Below are 23,850 nucleotides of genomic sequence, written 5' to 3'. Positions count from 1 at the left end.
TACCTAGGAATAATTTTAACCAAGGAGGTGAAAGACCTGAACTCTTTTAACTATTAAGATGTGGACAAAAGAAATTGAAGAAAACAATCATGGATTGGAAGAAATAATATTGTTACAACATCCATACTACCCAAAGCAGTCTACAGATTCAAAGCAATTCTCATCAAAATACCAACAGTATTTTTAACAGAACTAGAATAAATAACCCTAAAATTTGTGAACCTCCAAAGACCCTGAATGGCCAAAACAATCTTGAAAAAGAAGAACAAAACTGAAGGTTATCACAATCCCAGGTGTGAAGATATATTACAAAGCTCTAGTAATCAAAGCAGTTCAGTACTGACACAAAAAAAGACACATAGATCAAGGGAACAGAAAAGAGAGCTCAGAAATAAACCCCACAATATATGGTCAATTAATCAACAACAAGGGAGGCAGGAATACAAAATGGGGAAAAGACAGTCTCCTCAACAAATGGTGCTGGTGTTGGGAAAATCGGAAAGCTATACACAAAAGAATGAAACTAGACCACTTCATTATACTTTCTCACACAAAAATAAACTCAAATTAGATTAAAGACACCTAAATGTGAGGTAGAAAACCATAAACTTCTAGAAGAAAACACAGACAATAATTTCTCTAACATCAGCTATAACAACATTTTTCTAGATACGTCTCATCAGGCAAAGGAAACAAAAGCAAAAATAAATTAGTGGGACTAAACCAAAATAAAAAACTTTTGCATAGTGAAAGAAACCATCAACTAAACGAGAAGGCAACCTACTGAGTGGGAGAAGGTATTTGCAAGTGACATATCTGATAAGGAGTTAATACCCAAAAATATATTTTTAAAAATTACATACCTCAACACCAAAAACTCCCCCAAATAATCCAATTAAAAATGGGCAGAGGTCCTAAACAGATATTTTTTTTTTCTACAGAAGACAAACACCCAGTGCTCCACTGGGTATGGTACAAAAACAATGAATACTGTTATGCTGAAAATAAATTTAAAAAAATGATAAAAAAAAGAAAACAAACAGATGGCAAACAGACACATGAATCACACAATATCACTAATTATCAAGGAAATGCAAATCAGAACTACTATAAGATAATACCTTATATGTGTCAGAATGTCTAGAATCAAAAAGACAAGAAATAGTAAGTGTCGGTGAGTATGTGTCCAAAGGGGAACACCTCATGCACTGTGGGTAGGAACGTAAGTTGATGCAGCCTCCAGAATACGGAAGCAACCCAAGTGTCCACCCACAGATGAATGGATACATAAGATATAGTATGTGTGTATATATACACACATACATATATACAATGGAACATTATTCAGCCATCAAAGATAAAAGAGAATGAAATATTGCTATTTGCAACAACATGCACGGACCTAGAGAGTATGGTGTTAAGTAAAATAAGTCAAACTGAAAAAGACAAATACCCTATGATTTCATTTAAGTGTGGAATCTGCAAAACAAAACATAACAAACAAAAAGGAAAACCAGACCCATAAATACGGAGAACAAACTGATGGCTGCCAGAGGGGCGGGGCTAGGGGGATAAGCAAAATGGGTGAAGGCAGTGGGAGCCACAGACTTCAGCTATGCAATGAAAAAGTCATGGGGATGAAAGGCACAGCATAGGGAATCAAGGCAATGATGCTGTGATGGTGTTGCGCAGTGACAGATGGGAGGTACACTGTGGCGAGCCCAGCAGAGTGTATAAACTTGTGGAATCACTATGCTCTTCACCAGAAACTACTGTAACATTATGTGTCAATAATACTTCAGTAAAAAAATTAAGAGCTTCTGCTTTTAGAAAGATACTGTCAAGAAAGTGATGAAAAGACAGGCTGTAGACCCAGAGAAAATACTGGCAGACACCCCTCTGATAAAGGCCTTATAAACAGAACATGTAAACCTACGATGAGATACGTTGTAACTACCTCATTCACAAGCATGAATTCACAAAATTTCTCGCAAGCAAATGATAACCCCCAGGGCCGATAAGACAGTGTTTAAAAAGGCATGTTCAAACACAACCGATCAATGAAAAAAATTGGCCTAACCTATCTGGAAGGAAATTTGGAAATGCAGATCAAGAACCTCATAAATGGCATTCTCGGTAAGCCCATTCTTAGGAATTTATGTCAAATACACAATTAGAGGTAAGATTGTTCAGGAAAACATTACATATTACATAAAAAATGGGAACACCTTAAATGTCTAACTATGTGAAAATGCTTTAATACAATGTGGAATGTGATGTAGATGACCTCAGAAACCATTAAAAATCACAGTTCAAAAATATTTAATGACATGAAAATGTTCATTATCACAAATGTTAAGTGGAAGAATTAAAAAATCATTTAATTGGTAACATTCCAACTCAGTGCAGACACTACATAAGTATGCATATCCAGAAAAGATAACTAGGAGGAGATATACCGACATACTAAGAGTGCACATGGAAATCAGGAATCCTCAGGACAGAGACATCACTAGAGGGAGAGGTGGGTGGGAGTTAAAGAGACATGAAAGTAGGATTTTTACCTGCGTCTTTTGTAGAAAGGGTAGAAACACTAGATAAGAGCCAAGGAAAAAACTAAGCAAAGACTCAAAGGCAGGAAGCCTATGGTGATTAAGGTACAAAATAATTGTTCATAATAATTACAGAGATTAATTTAGTAAAAGTTTTGAGTGAACTGAGAGAAGAAATATTTGGTGTAGGGACTCTGGTATACCAGAGTAAAGAAAAATACTGCTGAAAATCTTGAGGTAAAACTAAATCATAGCAAGTACTTAATGCTAGTCTGAAGAATTTCAGTTTTCTTCTCTAGAAAATGGGAAGCTCCTAAAGATTTCTGAATAGGAAAATAAGCCCACTGACATGTTGAGGAGGTTTAATTCAGCAGTGATGTGTAGGCTGGACCAAAGAGGTTTGCCAACAATGGTGGTTAGGAGCGCGCGCGCACACCCACACCCACACGCACACGCACGCACACACACCCCTGAACTGAAAGAGGTTATTGCCACAGCTCCAGGCACACAGTGATCATAGCTTGAGCAGGGAGGTGGCAGAAGAAATGGAAAACCTTAGTTAACTTAAACTATTTCTCTAGTTAAGCTGGAGAGGCTGAATTTCTTTTTATAGAGGAAACTAGAGCAATGGGAGCTGAAGTGCTTCGTGTCAATGGGACTTTCCACTGTCAGCTTTAAAAGCAGCTCTAAGATTGAACACAACGATTATGCGTTCTTCCTCAGATTCTTTCTTAAGAGCCTTATTTCTTGCTCTCTCTTATGATTGTGGTTATATGGACATACACAAAATTGTACATTATCTTTAGCTATGGTTTAATATCAGTTCATAAATAAATAGGCTATTGCATTCTGCCTGCCCTGGGAACAAAATCACCAGTAGTTTTTTTTTAATTGAAAAATTATTATTATTATTATTTTTTTAAAATAGCTCTCCCCCCACACAGTGTAATATTCACAGCCACAACATATTCTCTCTTTGTTCCTGTGGATATAACGGTGAGAAATTCGGGGAGGAAAGCAAATTAATGGCATGTCCTGGGGGTAATTTCCAGGTTCTTTCTAAAGTTACCCCAGCACGAGAAAGGATACTTCTCCAATCACCACTATCTCATCTTATATTTTGAATTGGGAAATGAAGGGGATTCCTCCCAGAAGGGAAAAAAATCAGAATTCAGAGTTCTTCATTATGGGTTAATTCTGTCTTAATTATCGCATATGTAATAAAATCCCCAACCATCCACTCTAATATTTCAGTAATTTAAAAATACTTGTGTAAGTCTGGACGAGACTTAAGGAGACACGATGACTAAATATAATGTGGTATGTTAGATGGTATCCTGGAACTGAAAAGAGATGTTTGGGAAAAAGAAACAAAATGCAAACACAGAATTTAGTTGCTAATAATGTACCAATGTTGGCTTCTTAGGCATGACAAATACACACGGTAATGAAAGGTGTTAATAAAAGAAACTGAGTGCGAGAAACATGATAACTATCTGTACTATCTTTGCACCTTTTCTGTAACTATTCACAAAAGTTTAATTAAAAAACACTTGTGTGGGATATTTACATCCTTCTGTTATTTACTATGGATCCATAAATACAATCTAAACCTATGTCTGCCCCTTAATCATCACTGGGTAGAGCACACAATATTTAGCTAATTACACCTACTTAGGTGTAACCCACATGCTCCGTAGGGAATGTCAGGAGCGTTCATTAAACCTCAGCCGTAATAATTTTTTCTACCCATTAAAGGCATCTTGAAGCCATTCTTGCTTTCTATCTACTGGACATACTTTCCATGGCAAATACACTGAGACCATCTTAGAAGAGATGAAAGGTCAGGATGGGGTGGATGTGTGTGTTTTTTCCATCTCTCTGTTACTGCCCTTTTGAGTCCAGGCTTTCAGGAAGGAAGGGTGGAATTTGCAAAGACCTGGCCCTCAAAGCTCAGGAAGGGAGGAAGGTCTAGCTGGCTTCTTGGTTACTCAACTCCTTCATTTACGGGAAGCAGAGCCAATGGTGAGATGAATTCTAGCTCTGTGCTGCTGTTGAAAGGGGGCAGGCCCATTTACAAAGATGTTCTTGTTGCATTTAAATGATCATATTCTTCCATCATAGATGAGCTAGGTACTGGGCAGCCTGAGGAGATGAAGCGTACAGAATCAGAGATCTATTTCATGCTGGTGTTTTCTTTCTGGGGGGATAGAGGGGGGATGCTAAATGTGCTTTGCAAAGGTTTCTTGATGTTTATTTTGGCATTTTATGTATAAATAGGCTAAAAGAGACTGTCCATTATGCTGTAGGTAAGACATTAATTTTTTCATAAGCATTTTATTATACTTGCTGAATGCAAAGAAGGAAACTTTACATAAATATTTGAATAATTACTTAGTGGAGTCACTCCATATCTTACAGTTATAAGGCTGACTTGTCCTGAGTGGCACATTTCGTGGATAAATTTTAAACTAACTTCATTGATAGTTTAATTTTTCAAACTAGTCCAGATGGCCAAATACCTGGGGTCAGGGTACTCTCTAGGTAACACCACAAAATGCTGATATAGTACAGTAATTCAAATGCAATTTTGTTTTACTTGATCATCTATCATAATAGTGCTAGATAATCTAGCATTCAATCAGTGGTGACAGATAACAAAGGCTTAAGAACAATTTCTTACAAAAACTTAAAATTATCTAAGTCTATATAGTAAATCTATTTTTCCTGAAAATTAGGAAAATATCTGTATTATTTGACTTTAATATATTAGCCCATTTTATGGAACACACTGTTCCACTGGAGAATAATTTAGGAAACACTGAATAATACTAATATGAACCCAATGCCAGTTAATTTGGCTTTACTCTTGATTGCTTATATTTTTCATTTATACATTTTAAATAGATTTTGACTGAACTGTAGCATTAGAATCAGTGCTGAAGCACTAGAATTTCATCTCCTTTCTTTCTGGAAAATTACTGCTACCCAGGATGGTAAAAAGTTATTTTCACTCTCTTTTATAGACATATGGATTTATTTTACCATGTGTGTCCTGTTTATAGATGGCATTTTTCCCATATTAAGACACTGAAGTGCTACAAAATATGTAAATATTTAACATCTAGAGGAAAACCCCAGTAGAAGTTCCTTAGAATGTCTGAGAAAATTATCAGGAATTTATAGAGATGACACTAGTAAAGGATATGTCACACTGACTTGTGAATAAGCTGCCACCTAAATAATGTTCTCAGAATGCCCTATGTGATGACTGATTGGTCACAAGCCATGTTTTCATAATTTCGTTAGTGTACTGGGAAGATCAGATGGTCCTGAGTTCAAGTTACAGCTCTGTCCTTTATTGCCTGTGTGAGCTTGGGTGTGTCCACTTCTCTGAGGCTCTTATGTTTCCAGCTATAAAATGGGACAGAAAAATACTTGCCCCACTGGGTTTTTTCTGAAGACTAAATGAGATACTATAAAGTGTGAGGCACATAATAGATCTTCAGAAATGTCTATTTCTATTTTCCTCTTCCATTTCTAAATATTGAAAATGAAGCCCAGACATAAAAAGTTTTGACTTTGAGAGGATCATAGGCTAAGTTAATAACAGAAAAAATGATAGAAATTATTGACAGAATTTTACTTATCAGAGCTGATATTGTTAAAAAAGAAAAAAAAGAAAAAAGAAAAAGAAAAGAAAGGAAAAAGAAAAAAGATTCACCTACCTCTCATCTAAGCACAAAGATATCAGGGCCTCCGTTAGAACCCTAGTAGCTTGGCTTTTGTTTCGACACTTTTCTGGCCCCAGCAGCTACAAACATGGGGCCTTTCAAATGCTTCCTTGTTAAGGGGTCTGAGGAATGCCTGTCCTATGTTTGCACCCTAAGAGAAAGGTAGGGAGAACTGGGTTCCCTGAGTTTGCTGCGGACAACAGGTCACTCTGGGAAAGGACACTATCCTGGAACCAGAATCAATAGTATGAATAAAACCAATTATTGGGAGGCCCACTTATACACACATCAGTCTCTCAGGAACCACAACCATCCGAAAACATGGAGCCCAAACGCAAGTGTAGAATGGACAGAACCACCGGCAGAAAGACGGTATTAAGCTCTTGAGTTTCAGTCAGCATAAGAGGGTTCTGTAAAACACACGTGGGCCTCATTTGATTCTGCTCTCCTCTTGCTCACCAGAGGACCTTCCCTTCTTCTGGCCAAATTCTCAACCAGCCAAGCATTGGTGATGTTTCCTCTTCCTGCCTCACTTCTTCCTCTCTGACACCCGATTTCTGCTCTTGCCACACTCCCAAAAACCTTTATATAAAACATCAGAAAGGGCAAACCTACTGGCCAACCAACAGACCTTTGCAGTCATTCCCCCTCAAGTCTCCTGAGCAAATGACACTCTTTCTCAGGTTCTCCTTGAACTGCTTTCCTCCCCAGGATTCAGTAATACCGCCCGTCTTACTCCCCCTATACTCTCTTATCTCCTGTATGGTTACTTATGCAGTGCCAAAGCACAGTAAGACAATTCACCTGTGAAAATAAGGATTTGGATTCTTATTCTGGTGGTTCCGGCAGCAGCTCTTTGGGGAGTAATCATATCTTACGACACAAAGAGGAAATAACTTCCACTTACTGTATGTGACTGTTTCAAAAAACAAAGTCTGAGCAGAAAACATCATATGGCGTACAATTGTTGGTGTCATGTGACTTACTGCAGGTTTAGGTCATTATTAGATAGAAGCCAAAGTCTAGAGCCAAGGACAGACAAACTTGATAACAAACCACATTAAAAAAAAAAAAAAAAAGCAAGAAAGCAATGTACCTGGAAGTTATATGAAATGATAACAATTCGGTGACTCCTTTATTCAACAGCCACAATTTCCATCTCTGTGTATAAATGTATCAAGTATCAGGACCTCTTCCACCAGGTGAGGGTTACATACTTCCCCAGATGAGGCTTACTGTGGAGAACTGTTTCCCCCTGTTTAAAATGGGTTAATGCAATATTTCATCTGCCTCTGGTCCCCATTTCCCCATGTCCGTGCTCATCACAGGTCAGCTACTGTGGCAGCTGAGAATCCAAAATAAAATGCTTTGGACTTTATATATTAAAAAGGACATCCATAAACTCTGATAACAGAAGAAAGTCACTTGAAGTAAAAAGGGGGAGCTCGCCATGCCCTCCATTCATAGGTCGCCCCCCACCAGAGACCACAGATAGGGAACTCGTCACCAGTACCACGACTGTGTTCTGTCAGGTAGACTGTTTTCCCATTGAAATCAGCCAGCATAACCTAGTTGTGAAAGTGAGTCTCTTAGACTACTTAATATTAAGCTATCGACTATGAAAATGCATTCTACATGTCAATCAACAACATCATAGCCTAAGGCTTTCTCAAAGCTGGTTTCCAGGGAGCAACTAACTGCTGATCTCCGTTCTTCTGTAAGCGTGTCTGCCCAGCTGCCATCATGACCCATCCCTGCCCTGGAAAGCGGCATCTTCTGAGGCTTCTTGCACTTTTTTGGTCACCTTTTTTTTTTTTTTTTTCCTGGGTATTCTTCTGTGGATCCCACTTCCTGATCCTAAACTCTGTTTCCCTAGGATATTCTTCACCCATTTGCTCTGGTCTCTAATCCTTCAGTGTCTGTTGGGTGACCCCATAAATGAATGAGCCCCGGTTATTTCTCCTGAGGTATCCTACCCTCCCTGAAAATTGCATACGTGTAAAATGATTTATAACCTCTCATCAAGCCCAGCGTGTCTCTGGGAGAGCTTCTTATCCATCAGCAAGAGTCCAGACTCTTTGCCTATAGTCCTGGAGCAATGGGCTTCTGTGTGCCTGCCCACTTTCGCCCTGACCCCTCCTCTACTACTGTCCTCTACTACTCACATCCCCACTTCTTCGTCCACGCAGATCCTTCTGCCTGGCCTGATCCAACCCGCTTCATCTGGATAACAGATATCTTCAAAATGCCACTGGGCCTCGATTACCTCCTGTGACACAACTGTCCACCTCTCAGGCATCTTTCACTGCCCCCTTGCTGGAGTTCCCACACCCCTTGAAATGGACCTCTGGTATAGCATTCACGCTGCACTGTTATTTGTTGGGATATCAGCCTTCTTCCTGGGATTGGGAATTCCTTGGGGGCAGGAACTCTATCTTACTGTTTTTGAATCCCAGAACCTTGTACAGGTCCTAGCACGCTTGGCCACTCAGTATTTGTTGAACTGAATAGAAATGGTTCCAAACGGTGGCTGAAAACCATAGTTACTTTTCGTTTCTCCTTTAGTTTCATTGCCTCCATTTTAGTTTGGGCCCTTTCAGTCTCAAATCAACACCCAAACTCCTCAAATGACTCCATACTTCAAAGGTCTCTTCATTCATGAACACTGCTACCTTGGGGTTAACTCCAAGTTGTTACTTTGTTTAAATTGGTCCCAGTATATCTGAGATAAAGCCCACCCCCCCAACCCCTGTCATTAAAGTCTCCCACAGTCTGATCCTTTTCTACCTGGTCTCTTCCCTAACACTCTCAGCCAACAGAAAAATTTTGTGTCTCAGTAGAAAACTATGCATCGCTCAGAGCTCACCTCTCTAGGGGTTATCTAATTTGAGTCTGCAAGAGCTCTGCACCTTTTAATGCCTTCGAGCTATTTAAAAACTGTGCATATGATAGACTACTGATAGCAATGCCAAAGATTCTTATCTACAGACAGAAAAAACACTTTGCCCAGTGAAGGTTCAATTGACTTCATTCTCCCACTATTGAAAAAAGCCAGTTTTGCCTCTGATTGTGCATTCATTTCAATACAATAAACAGTATTCTTTATTGGGCATTTGGTAAAAACTCTATGATATCTGGCAAATATAGGTAATACCTAATATCCAGTCTATTTTTCTTCCTTAGTTATAAAACACCTGATTTTTTTTTTTTAAATAGGCTCCATGCCCAGTGGGGAGCCCAATACAGAGTTTGAACTCATGACCCTGAGATAGACACCTGAGCTGACGCTTAACCGACTGAACCACCCGGGTGCCCCTAATAAAATACCGGATTTTTAGGTGGACAAATGATTGCTCAAAATAAAATTTCCTAATTTTTCCTACAGCGGTATGTGCTATGGGATTAAGATCTTGCCAACGGAATACGAGAAGTGGTGTGTGCCATGTTGATACATTGTTGTTGTTGTTGTTTTTAATTTTTTTTTTGCCTATAACTCTTTTCCTATTTCTCCTTCCTACTGCTTGGAATACAGACATAATGGCTGAACTCTAGAACCCAAACCGGACTATGAGATGAGCCACACACAAGACAACAAAAATAAGATAAAGATACTAGACTGATTTTCTTTTTATTTCTTGAATGTGAGAGTGAAAGATGCCATCTTATCCAAGTTGCTGTTATTTTATGTGTCATTTGCAGGGAAACCGAATCTTAACTGCTACAGGATCTGAGATCCCTTACCTGTTAAAAACTCCCCTTTAAATTCTCGCCTTAGTTTTTAGATGTAGAAACATGTTATAGCGTAAAAAGCACTGGCTTTATAGCCTGAACATCCACTTCAGCCATACAGTATTGGGCAAGCTGTCTGAGACTCACTCCCGTGAAATGTAAAATAGAGACGATGATGGTGGTGGTAGCTGCTGCTTGGGGTTGTTGGAAGTAGTGACTGATGTCAGCTGAGAGCATGCATGAGAAGGGGCTTCATAAATTATAAGGTATTACATGATTTTTTGTTTTGTTTCTATTTCTAGCAAGAGAAAAATGAATCATGGGCTTGTTAAGTGGAGGAGTAATGGGACCACCTGGGATCAGGCACTAGAAGTACAGAAGCTCAGTTCTTTCTAGTTTATCATTCATGTCAAGTGACATTTAAAAGGAAGAAACTGATAAAAATATTCTCTGAACAGGGATTGGCTGCATACTACTCAAAGGATATACTTAGCCTAGTGTCTGTCCTCTAGTAAGTACTACATGAATACCTCTTCTACTGTTACTATTGCTCCCACGATCATAACAACGGAGTCTATGCCATGCAACGTGGCATCACCAGCATGTTCTTTTCGTGTAGACGGACCTCTGTGTGAATCCAAATTAAAATCCTACCACTTGCTGTTAGAACAAGAGGAATTATATAATTTAAATGTCTAATTTAATTTTTAAAATCAATTAAAATGTTTTAATGTAATTTAATTTAATTGTTTTAATTTAATTTAATTTAATTAATTTAAATGTTTAATTTAAATGTTTAAATGTCAAAAGATTAAGAGAGCTTGATACAACCATGACATTGCCAATGGAACCTCCATTGTTATAATTTGCTGGCAAAACAGTAAAGGGGCACAGATGAGTTTATTTCCACCAAGTTTCCTCCTGGTTCCAGAGTCTTGCTACCTCTTTAAAGTGAGATGGACTTTGTAGGTTGCCTCCTGGTTCATGTGTAAATTTATGATTTAATGATGAGAGGGTAATCTTATGTGTCTTATTTGAAAGTTCTCAGTGGCCATTTTCCTATTAATTCTCTCGCCAAGTGTCTTTAGTACAGAGAGCTGTGTTAGGGAGCAGAGCCGCTCAAGCTTTTAATGTGTGCATGGGTCACCTGGGGATCCCATTAAGCTGCAGAATTTGATTCAGGAAGATCTGGGGCAGCGCGGAGATTCTGCATTTCAACATTCTGTGCAACAAGGTTAAAAGTATTATAGCTAATTAAAGTGGCAAAGTCAGGATTTAAACCTGGTCTGTCTAATTCCAAATGCTATCCCTCTCCCACAAGGCTGAAATGTAGAAAGAGAGGGCTGAATAACAAGTGGGAAATTGTGTTTAAGCCAAATCATTTGAGATAACTATTATCCACAATGTTAAAATTTAGAAGTACTATTTTCCCAGAGAATAGAGAAAGATATACATTAAGCTGGAGAAAATTAATTTTGTTTTTGAGGAAAGGACAGTGATATCCTAGGACAGGAATATCTAGGAGAGAACTAGGTTAGAATATAGACAGAGAACATAAAATAGAGGGGAAAATTATGGACAACAGATAATAAATACTTTTTAAAAAAAGATTTTACTTATTTATTTGAGAGAGAGAGCACAAGAGAGAGCACAAGCAGGGGGGAGCGGCAGAGGGAGAGAGGAGCAGACTCACCTCTGAGCAGGGAGCCCCAAGGTAGGTCTTGTTCCCAGAACTCAGAGATCTTGACCTGAGCCGAAGGCAGACACTTAACCCACTGAGCCACCTGGGAGCCTCAAATATTTACATTCTTAAGGAAAAGAGAAAGAGTCACAACTTGCCCTATTTCCAAAATAATGACCCCAAATGTTCACTCAGGGTCTCTGACCACCCTAGCACCCACCAGATGACAACTAAGGATGACAGGACAAGAGAGGACAGAGATGAAGCACATACTCCATTTTGCCAGCGTTCCAGAAAACAGCCAGCTCTACCAGCACCAGAGAGCAAACCCAGAGCCCCACTAAGCACTTGGACACTGACCGCGAGCACAAGCCATTTCCCTCAGCGAACAGCTCATACAACAGAAAACGTAGCATTCAATCTCTATAATCAGTCCTTACAGGGCTTTTTGTTTTATTTTGTTTTTCAAAAAATACTTTATTTGAGAGAGAGAAAGAACATGAGTCAGCCAGGAGTATGGGAGAGGAAGAGGCAGAGAGAGAAGAGCCCCATGTGGGACTCAATCCCAGGACTCTGGAACCATGGCCCAAGCCAAAGGCAGACCGTTAACTGACAGAGCCACCCAGGCGCCCCCAGTCCTTACAGTTTTGGACTGAACAGGTCTGGACTTTAACAGCCAGAGAACTTTCCTTCTGATTCCACATGAAAGTCAACTGCAAAGCCCTGCCACAAGTGCATCTCTGTGTGCAAGAAAACAAGAGAAGAAAACCTGCCACAAGTGCATCTCTGTGTGCAAGAAAACAGACAAGAAAACCCCCACCATATCAGATCAGACTGTGGTGCATCCAGCAGTATTCTGTCTCTACCAATGGCACCAAGTGAGGTTTTTGAAGGAGGACATGCTGTCTTCTCTGTCATTAACTGCGTACGTTCAGGAAACACCACCAACACATCTCTCACTTCCTCTGATGCATCCGCGAAGCCTCTAGTTAGTGGTCCAGGATCTAGCAGACCCTGATCTCCTCTGCTTATTACCTGCTGTTGAGAGCAGGATGTCCTTTTACTAATCCCGATCTACTTTCCGAAAGACTTTCTTTATGTTTATCCTACCTTAAATTGTTTTGTTCATGTTCTCTATTAGAATCTAAGTTACTAAACTGTCTTACAGTTATTGTTTAAGTGATTTTTCTCTCACAATATTGTGAATTTTTGAAGGGTTAAAACTTGTCAATTTTGTACTTTGTAGCATGGTGTCAAGCAAATAGTGGGCATTCAAAAAAAAAAATCTGGGTGAAAATATAATAAGATCTACCAAATTTTGGAGTAGAAGTTCCTTTATCTTCTCCTAGTTTAATTCTGGTATATAAAGATTTAGGAAATGATCAGTTGAGGGCTTATTTGGATTATCCCAACATATTCCCATTCTTTCCAGTTCAAATCAATAGACAGCTACTGAATGCCTGCTTTAAGCCATAATTGCAAAAGCTAAAAGACACAGTTCCCAAAATCATATCCCTGTATCCTCTTTGAGGAAGTTAATCAATACACTAATAATGAGCATTGAGCCCTTGTCTTTTGTGCATTTTGAAATAAATAAAAACCACAATATAATATGTATATAACGTCTTATTACATACTTGGTCAAATTGGGGATCTTCTCCACGTTGTAGAGATTTTGTCAATGGCTTTTCCTAGAAAGAAAAAGAATAAATTAATAGATACTTTTTCTTAAACAGCATAAAAAGTACCATTATTGTTAAAATTTTTCTGATTTACTTCTCCCTTAATGGGAGAGGTACCAATTTTTAAAGGAAAAACTCTCCCTTAGCTATTCTGACCTTAATATATAGTGTTTGTTATCGTGATTCTTACTATCTGTCTTAACATATACCTCTTTGACCAAAACCTTAAAAATTTGATGTTCTAAGTGATCCAGAGTTCTTAATGGAAACTACATAATGGAAACTACATAATAAAAACTATGGAATTCACGTGAAAAATTTTACTGTCTATCCTGGGACTTGACATTCAATAAAAAGTTGAAAAAAAAAAAAAACCCTACAGGATCCATATGAAAATTTTATTATCTATGCTGGTACTTGACATATAATAAAAAGCCAAAAGTGATACACTATTTCAAGTCCCTAGATTCAGAAACAAAATAAGGTCTCTACTGGTAATACACTTACTATGTGTAACTTGCAAATTTGAGGCATGCTATTTGACTATGCCATATCCAAATCTCTGTGGAAATAATCTGGGCAGTGACAAAGGTCTACCGAAATCCTTTTTCCTAATCATTACACCTTTGTTTACATTAGGAGGCCTCAACTGACTTTCTAGCAGGACATTTTAAGGACAACGGTTTATCCTTATGGGTCCCTTGTTTTCCTTTTCTTTTCTGTTTTTGATATAGGAGTTAATACTGTTCCCAAATCTGATTCAGGATGAGAAATCATGTAAAAGTTATATATGGAAACAACAGTAAGTTTTACTTTAGCCAGTGCAGATGTCATAAAAGACTTCATTTGCATGTTGCCAATCACACAGACCCTCTCTCCCTCTCTCCCTACCTCACTTCTGCAATCTTCTCCTCCACCTGAAAAGGTAATATACAACTAAGGCAGAGGCAAACCCACCTCCATGCACCCCATAGAGTCTTTGTTCCTGAAGAAGCCCACGCAAACAGTGGACTTAGTCTGGGTATCTGATCTTTAACCATAAACCATAAAAATCAATTGTTCTGTCTCCTTTGCAAAATATACAGCTTCTAAATGTGTATTCTCTTAAAATAAAGAGAAAGCGGTGTTCTTAAGCACTAACAGACATTTTTCTCTTCAAAGTATGCTATCTAGAACACACTGGTGGGAGAGTGGATACAAAAACATAGGTGAGAACACAGAAGAACAATTAAAGAAGCCCCAGATTCAGCTGATGATACAAAAAGGCAAATTTCACAATGAAATCGTTTAGTATTTCCTGTATACGCGAAGGTTGTAACGTCATCCGAAGTTCTTTTTAAAACCAGTTAAATTAAAAGTATGAAAATTAAAGACGTGACGACGGGTGGTGCCAGGTCCCACAAACACCCTTGGAACAAACCCAGTAGATGCATTTCTACTCACTGTTTTATTTATTCACCACTCAACAGTAACTGGGGGCTCACCACGTGCCCCCTGCTACCTGTTGGGGGAGTGCTGAGGAACACACGGTTCCTGCCATTAAGGAGAAAAGTCTGAAAAGTAGTCAATGACCTCTTAGGACGGTTGTCTCTACTTGTTCATTATTCCGACCTTAGTCCAACTGTCACTTCCTCAGAGAAGTGTTCTGTGCATCTTCTCGGAACACCAGGGGTACCCACACTCCCAACCCTCAGACACTTTGCAAAGCTCTGTACACTTTTCCTTTCACAGCACTTACCATAGTGTAAAGTCACATCACAGTGTAGAATCACGTGCGATTACATGTGCATGAGGGATGAGCTAAGTGCTGTCCCCTCTAGACTACAAGCCCCAGAAATTCAGGATGCTCTGCTGCTCTGATACCTAAAGGTTACAGGACACAGCCTTGCTCGGCGATGGCTAAAGCTCTGCCAAATTAATAAAATAATAAAATAATCCAGTTTCTTCAAATAGGAGATCTCCTGATTTGCATGTATGTTTTGTGGTCAGTTAAAAACAATTTTTTCATAGACTCTTTGATTGTGGCAAAATATATGTGATGTAAAATTTGCCACTGTAACCATTTTTAAGTGCACAATTCAATGGTATTAAGGACATTCACGATATTGTGTGACCATCATTCTTTGTATTTTTTAAAAACCCCTTTTAATGTCAAAAATTTCCCAGGAACTCTCAATTATAAAACACACAATCATACCTCCAGACATACAAGAGAGTAATTCTGTTTTAGTATCTGTTGTTTCAAAGTTTACATAATGACAGAGAGCTCATACTATGCCTTCAATGATAATTTTAGAAATTTTGTACTATACTAGCAACAGTACTTATTTTATATACATCAGAGAAAAAGGAATACATCTATATGGGAGATTGTAATTTACTCAGCTGTAGGATAATGAATAGCACACCTGTGGATCTACAGACTTCTGCAATAAATCAGGAGTTCATATCTGGGGAAACTTCTTTCACTAATACTTGAAACACAGGATCCTGCTGCAGTGGGGTAAGGTGACTGTGAAAGTCCCACACCCTGAACTTCCCATGCTTAAAGGCAATTTTTTCCCACTATTAATTGGGTGGGAATGCCAGTGAGGGTGATATTTTAAACTTATATATATTTGCATACATATGAAGGAAACATGACAAGTTGCTGCTATACCCAAAAGTCATCTATGTCCACTAGCCAAGAACTTGGGTTCAGTGCTTCAACAGAATAAGAAAAGCAGTGTAAAGGTATGTTAACTATATTACACAAACATGCTGTCTTCATCATATTCTCTGAAGACCTAGTTTAAACATTCCTCCCAAGATTAAGCCTTTTCTCAGTTCTCCCTCAGATCCACCTGTTAGTTGTCACATGGAACTCTGTTTGCATCTATTCTTGTTAGCATTTCCACTGTGTTGCAACTTGCCTCTCCCCACATGCCTAGGACATAGTTGGGACTTATTGCCAGGGTGGTTTTTTTTTTTTTTGAATTTTTATTTATTTTTTAAATTTCTTTTCAGTGTTCCAGAATTCATCGTTTATGCACCACACCCAGTGCTCCATGCAATACGTGCCCTCCTTAATACCCACCACTAGGTTCTCCCAACCTCCTACCCCGCCGCCCCTCTACAACCCTCAGATTGTTTTTCAGAGTCCACAGTCTCTCATGGTTCATCTACCCCTTCAATTTCCCCCAACTCCCTTCTCCTCTCCATCTCCCCATGTCCTCCCTGTTATTTCTTATGCTCCACAAATAAGTGAAACCATATGATAATTGACTCTCTCTGCTTGACTTATTTCACTCAGCATAATCTCTTCCAGTCCCATCCACATTGATACAAAAGTTGGGTATTCATCCTTTCTGATGGAGGCATAATACTCCACAGTATATATGGACCACATCTTCCTTATCCATTCATCTGTTGAAGGAAATCTTGGTTCTTTCCACAGTTTGGCAACTGTGGCCATTGTTGCTATGAACACTGGGGTACAGATGGCCCTTCTTTTCACTACCGCTGTATCTTTGGCGTAAATGCCCAGTAGTGCAATTGCAGGGTCACAGGGTAGCTCTATTTTTAATTTCTTAAGGAATCTCCACACTGTTCTCCAAAGTGGTTGCACCAACTTGCATTCCCACCAACAGTATAAGAGGGTTCCCCTTTCTCCACATCCTCTCCAACACATGTTGTTTACTGTTTTGGCCATTCTTTTTTTTTTTTTTTTTTTTTAAGATTTTATTTATTTATTTGACAGAGATCACAAGTAGGCAGAGAGGCAGGCAGAGAGAGAGAGACAGGAGGAAGCAGGCTCCCTGTGGAGGAGAGAGCCCGATGTGGGGCTTGATCCCAGGACCCTGGGATCATGACCTGAGCCGAAGGCAGAGGCTTTAACCCACTGAGCCACCCAGGTACCCCTCAATGTGGTTTTGATTTGAATGTCCCTGATGGCTAGTGATGATGAACATTTTTTCATGTCTGAAAAAATTTGTATGTCTTCATTGGAGAAATGTCTGTTCATGTCTTCTGCCCATTTTTTGACATGATTATCTGTTTTGTGTGTGTTGAGTTTGAGGAGTTCTTTATAGATCCTGGATATCAGCCCTTTGTCTGTAGTGTCATTTGCAAATATCTTCTCCTATTCTATGGGTTGCCTCTTTGTTTAGTTGACTGTTTCCCTTGCTGTGCAGAAGCTTTTGATCTTGATGAAGTCCCAAAACTTCATTTTCGCTTTTGTTTCCTTTGCCTTTGGAGAAATATCTTGAAAGAAGTTGCTGTGGCCGATGTCAAAGAGGTTACTGTCCATGTTCTCCTCTAGGATTCTGATGGATTCCTGCCACACGTTGAGGTCTTTTATCTATTTTGAGTTTACTTTTGTGTATGGTGTAAGAGAATGGTCGAGTTTCATTCTTCTACACAAAGCTGTCCAATTTTCCCAGAACCATTTATTGAAGAGACTGTCTTTTTCCCACTGTATATTTTTTTCTGCTTTGTCAAAGATTAATTGACCATAGAGCTGAGGGTCCATATCTGGGCTTTCTACTCTTGCCAGGGTTTGTTAAATGACTGAATATATGCCTATGCATTTGGAAAGATAGCTCTGGGCACAGAGAACCAAGCTCATATTTCACCATTCCCAATAACTTCTTTGCATTGACATAGATTTTATCAGTGTCAGGAGGCTTAAAAGTAGACCTAGAAAAGAGAGTATCAAGCTGGCTAAATAAAAAGTAGAGAGAAAAAGAAGAAAGTTAGGGAAGAATGTATGAAGGGGGGAGAGAAGAGAGAAGAGGAGGGAGGCACACATGCTCCAGCTCAGAAGAGAGCCTTCTGAATACAGAGCAAGATAAACTGCAGAAGCATGCTTCTGCTTGAGCTTCTCTTGCAGGAGACCAGCTGCATGGAATCTAGAGTCTAAGAATCCAAGGTCTGCATATTCAAGACATCCTGGTTCCCAAAGAGCATTAAATAAGTAGTAAAGTGAAATCAACACAGAAGAAACAATGGGTAAAGAACAAGTAGAAAAAGACTATGACAAAAGAGGCTCAAAACAATGGTCTCATTCATCCAATTTAGAACAGTGTGCTTTTAAATTTTTTAAAAATTTGTCTTTTATTTTAATAGCAATTTTACTTATTTACTGAACATTCATTAATTGAATTGAATATGTTTATTTAAAAAAATCATTGTGAAAAAAACTTGACTTTGGGGTGATGGGTCCTTGAAAATTCTTAGTGGTCCAAAGCTGGGAGACCTTAGCCTTGCCCAGAAGCTCCAGCTCACTGGGGGACACTGAATAAAGAGTGGAGCAAACCAAAAACGTCGGGAGAGTTGGCACTGAATGCCAGTGGCTGCTAGCAGCACAGAAAAGAACCAACTAGACATTAAGTCCCTTCTCATGAGAGCGAACTCTATGAAACTGTCTTGACCAAAACAAACAAACAGAAAACCCCACCAAACCGGAGTCTGACCAAGCCTCTGAAGCAAGATCCAGTTTTTAGGAAATACAGCAGTTAGAGGAATATGTTACACTATGCCAAAGGGATGCAATCAACAAAACCCAGACTGAAAGGAACTCCGAGGGAAAGAAAAGTGTTTTTTTCAATAAATAAGTTGCAAGGGGGAAAAATAAGAAACGGTGGTGGGGGTAGGGGAGGAAAGCCTGTTGATTATTTTCTTTTTTAAAGATGATTGCAATGTGAGGATCTTAGGTTGGAAAATAAGATCTGTTTCTTAAAAAGTATGATATTCATGAGACTATTGGAATCTGAACACTTTGGCTATTAGATGATGTTAAGGGATGACTGCTAATCTTTTAGGTGTGGTAATGATACAGCTGTTTTGTTTAAAAGACAGTGTCTTTCAGAGGTACATGCTGAAATATTCAGAGATGAAATAATACAGTTTCTAGTATTTGTTTCAAATAATATTCAGGGGAAGTGCAGGGAGAGTGTACCAAATTGGCTGTGAGTTGATAATTGTTGAAGCTGGCTCATTTACTGTTTCCCTACTTTAGTGATGTTTGAAATTCTCCACAAGAAAAACAAACGCAAAACAGGAGAACATGATGCATCGCTTCTGTTGTTGCTTAATTTTTTTTTTTAACAATATCTCGGTTTTCAAGATAGTATAAGCTACTTCTTAAAACTTATTTGAATAGCACTTATCCAACCATTTATCTTTACCTAATGGGGTTGAAGAAGGGACCCTCTCCCCATTGCTTTCCATTTACAGATAGGATTTGGGTAACAGATATGTTGCCTGCTGTGTGAGAAGCAAGACACAGCTCTGTGTGCACTGTGGGCTTTTCTCTGAATTTGCGCTCTCTGAATCAGAGAGCCCTGCTGTCCTCACCCACCCAAGAGGGATTTTCTCCTGTTATGAAGAGCCTTATAAGGGTTTTTGAGTATTTCCATAAGAAAAGAGAAAGGTCTTTATTTGTGCTTCTCACAACTTGGGAAGCTCCCGTCTCCCCTAAGAAAACATAAACTCAGAAAACTCTTCCATGTCTTGTATCTACCTGAAAAGGGCAGAGGAAGGCCACTGACTTCTCCCTCAATTTCCAAACAATTTCAATGTCTGCTAGCTACATTCTCCCTTCTAGTCTTTTCACACTCGGCCTCTCTATAATCTAGAGGAGGAAAAACGACCTATGAGACAGGGCAGGGGCAGTTAGACAAGTCTAGAAAAGGCTCATGTATCAAAAGGTGTTCTATTTCTGGAATACCAGGGGCTTATTTAAGAAATCATTTTCTTTTTTGTTTTTCAAAGATATATTTATTTATTTGACAGACAGAGATCACAAGTAGGCAGAGAGGCAGGCAGAGAGAGGGGGAAGAAGGTTTCCTGCTGAGCAGATAGCCAGGTGCGGGGCTTGATGCCAGGACCCTGAGATCATGACCTGAGCCAAAGACAGAGGCTTAACCCACTGAGTCACCCAGGTACCCCAAGAAATCATTTTCCATATCTGAATGTTTAGGGGCCTAAAAAAAAATCCCAAAGGTGTCCCATACAGTAGGACTTTGCTAATCTAAAAAGATCCAAACTATTGCCCTCAGAGATATTTCAATAAATGCGCAAGCCAGCAATGTCTCTAGTTATATGAGATTATTTGATTTGTTAAATACATCACCAATCTTGCTTAAGATGAGATCTCTTAATCTCTTTTAATAATTTTAGCAGTTGGATGTAGTGATTCAGTGCATGGGCTTTGGAGTCAGAGACTCAAGTTTGAAGCTAGGTCCCCTTATTTATAAACATATGAATTTTACTTAATGTCTGTAACTTTCAGATAACTTTTAGGTAAAATGAAGATAAATAATATCAACCTAATCTCAGAGAACAGAAAAATGAATAGTTTGTAGAGTACTCAGTAACTGATAGTCATTACCAATTGAAATTCCTTTTAACACCATTATTACTGGAATTAGACCAGATTAAAATATGTAACCTCTTTCATAATGTTTAGGAGCTGAAACTAAGTTCTACCCATTTTTTTTTTTTTTAGGGTAATGTACACTCCCACTAACATTATTTAAGCTTCAATTTTAGCTTCCTGGAAATTTCCAAGTATAACTAGAAAGCCGTATTACAGAGAGTAGAAAAAAAAGAACCAAAACATTATAAGAATTGCTCTTCTCAAAAAATAAAAGTCTAAGACTATTATAGTGATTTTAATTCTTAATATCTAATTTAGAGGAAACCTTTTAATTTAATGGTGGGATGGTTTACAAACAAAACAAAACAAAACCCACCACCAAGCTTCTCAGTCTTGACACGACAGTGTTTTTGTTATAAGAATATGTTTTGGCATAGTTGACTCCAGGGTTTTGATGCTATCAGCAGTGAAATTTTATAATCCACATGTCTGATCTGAGGAGCTAACAATTTTCAGAACTGAACCACCACAATTCGGGTCTCCAGAACATGAAGGGGCGGGGTAGCGAGCTGCCCCATCGCGTGGTGACAGCTCCTCAGAGCAAGGAGCTGAGGGCTCGACTGTTGAAATGCCACTAAAGCATCTCATCCAGAGCCACCAGCTCAGGGCAGCAGGTACCCCACCTAGTCTGAACTAAAGAAAAACACGTTTAAAATATCTTCATGGGGCACCTGGGTGGCTCAGTGGGTTAAGCCGCTGCCTTCGGCTCAGGTCATGATCTCAGGGTCCTGGGATCGAGCCCCGCGTGGGGCTCTCTGCTCAGCGGGGAGTCTGCTTCCTCCTCTCTCTCTGCCTGCCTCTCTGCCTACTTGTAATCTCTGTCTGTCAAATAAATAAAATCTTAAAAAAAAAAATATCTTCATGTTTGATACATATTTTTCTCTTCAGATATTATTGGTGCAGCTTTGAGTCAACTTTGGAGACATCTAAGGAGTGAGTCTGAGAATGCACAGTTTTGAGTATCAGACTATTTCTCCTCAAAAGACTCTCCCTACATGAGGAGCAATTATGGGATCATTGAACTTATAAGTGGGAGCCTGAGAGACTGTCTTGGTTTGTCCACAGGTAAAAAGTGACGTCACCCCATGGCATCCTCACTAGTTTTCTGATAAGACTAAGAAGCAGGACTTGGAACACTTGGAGATCTGTGGAAGAAGGATTCTTGTGGAAACTGACACATCCGTGTTTCCCTTTATTCTGTTCTGAATTTAAAACTAATTTTTTAAAGATTTTATTTATTTATTTATTTATTTATTTGACAGAGAGAGCGAGAGATAGGGAGATAGTGTGAGAGAGAGAGAGAATGTGAGCATGAGCAGGGAGGAGGGGCAGAAGGAGAGGGAGAAGCAGGCTCCCTGCTGAGCAAGGAGCTGGACATGGCTAATCCCAGGAACCCCAGGATCATTAGCTGAGCCAAAGGCAGATGCTTAAGTGACTGAACCACCCAGGCACCCCTAAAATAAATTTTTAAACAAAACAATATATGCTTCTGTTCACCCAAAATAATGAAAAAAAAAATCTGCAGATCAAGTGAATGATATAGGGAGTATCTCAAATCAGTTAAAGGTATTAGCATGTAATGTGCTGTGTAGTACCCCATGATATGAGTTGTGAGGACAGATTCAAATCTGGAAGAATATTTTGGCACTTAAAAAAGAGAAAAAAAAAACCCACAACCTTAAAAACTCTCAAGAGAATCCGTTCTATTTGCAGCCAGCTTTGCAAATTTCAGTGAAGCCTATTTCTTTGCCAAGTCCAACAGTCCCAAGTTCAAATCCATTATTTGAACAGTAGAGGGGAAACTTCAATTAAACTCAGCTACAAAGTTAATCTTCATTTTAATTGAAGAAAAGAACAGTTCCCACAGGTATTTTTTTTTTTTCTTTTTTGAAACAATGGCAGGTCCAAGAAATGTAAGGTATCACCTTCACTCATCTGTTTCTGGGCTACATTCTACTTTATTTTTTGGTTTTTAAAAAAAAATTTTTTTTTTTTTTTTTGGTCCCCATACACTGAACTAATGGTGCAGGCTACATCAAATGAACATTCAGTATATGTGGATGGATCTTTCCCTGCCTCATCTGGGACCTTGCTCCATCAGCCAGCTCCTCATTCCCCCCAATGTCACCCTCCCTCATCTGTGGGCTCTCTCTCTTTCTCTCTGTTGTCTACATGCTTAGATCTTTTCATCATAGTGTCTGACTTGACCTCATACTCGCGGTTTTACTATGCCCTACTCATCTTTGTTCATCGAAGAGTGGTCTGTATGTCCTGTATCCCCTTCTTCCCCTTCTTCAACCACCAGCAATCTGTCTCTTCCATCACCACTAAAAATACTCTCCCTAGAGGTGCCAGTGACTTTCTAAATAAAAAATCTGGTGGCCATTTTTCAGTAGTTTTCTTTCAGATCTTTCAGCTGCAATGAGACTCCCTTTTGTTCACTTGAATCACCCCCATTTCTCCACCCTTTCTCCTCCTATTTCTTTAGGCATCTCTTCTCTGTGTCCTTGATAGGCTAGTCTTTCTTCTAAAATGTTTATAATCCCCAGGGCTGCCCTTGGAGACTTGAAATCAGTCATGTTCTGATTTTCTTCTGTCACTACTAACATATCACTCACTCACTCACACACACACACACACACACACACACACACACCCTTCTCCGACCCAGTGAAACCAACTCTCATCAAAAAAAATCCTATACGCCCTTCAAGGTTCATTCATCCCACCACACTTTCCCTGATCACTCCTATGAGAAGTGACAGCCCAGTTCCACTGCTCCATAGCTCTTCTGATATTCTCTAGCTCTTGTGTACCCAACCAATGTCATCCTAGTTATTCAAGGACATATCATTCCCCAAGTAGATCAGAGCTTGGACTTTAGCGTCAATCAAGCTAGGATTTGAATTGGGGAATTAACCCTAACCACTCCACCTTTGGTCTGTCTTATTAAATCTCTCAGGTTTAGCCTCTCTGACTAAAAATGTAGGCGGCCATGGATATAGAGGTTAAGATCAAGAGTCCCAGAGATAGATGATCCATGGTGAATGTC

The 23,850-nt window shown here is 39.1% G+C and overlaps 1 protein-coding gene across 7 annotated transcripts in view; it reads right to left on the bottom strand.

The window, feature by feature from the left end:
• FRY (FRY microtubule binding protein) overlaps nt 1-23,850 on the bottom strand; it is a 331,529-nt gene that overhangs the window by 171,669 nt on the left and 136,010 nt on the right. For all 7 annotated transcript variants that reach the window (XM_032880008.1, XM_032880011.1, XM_032880009.1 and 4 more), the window contains one exon: nt 13,334-13,387. In XM_032880008.1, coding sequence (XP_032735899.1) covers nt 13,334-13,387 — 54 coding nt within the window. The remainder of the gene's footprint in view (nt 1-13,333; nt 13,388-23,850) is intronic.

The sequence above is a fragment of the Lontra canadensis genome, unplaced genomic scaffold (genome assembly GCF_010015895.1).
Source record: "Lontra canadensis isolate GAN:19392208 unplaced genomic scaffold, GSC_riverotter_1.0 scaffold67, whole genome shotgun sequence".
Classification (NCBI taxonomy): Eukaryota; Metazoa; Chordata; class Mammalia; order Carnivora; family Mustelidae; genus Lontra; species Lontra canadensis.
Note: the sequence above shows the minus strand (reverse complement) of the source record. Positions and strands in the feature narration are given on the sequence as shown.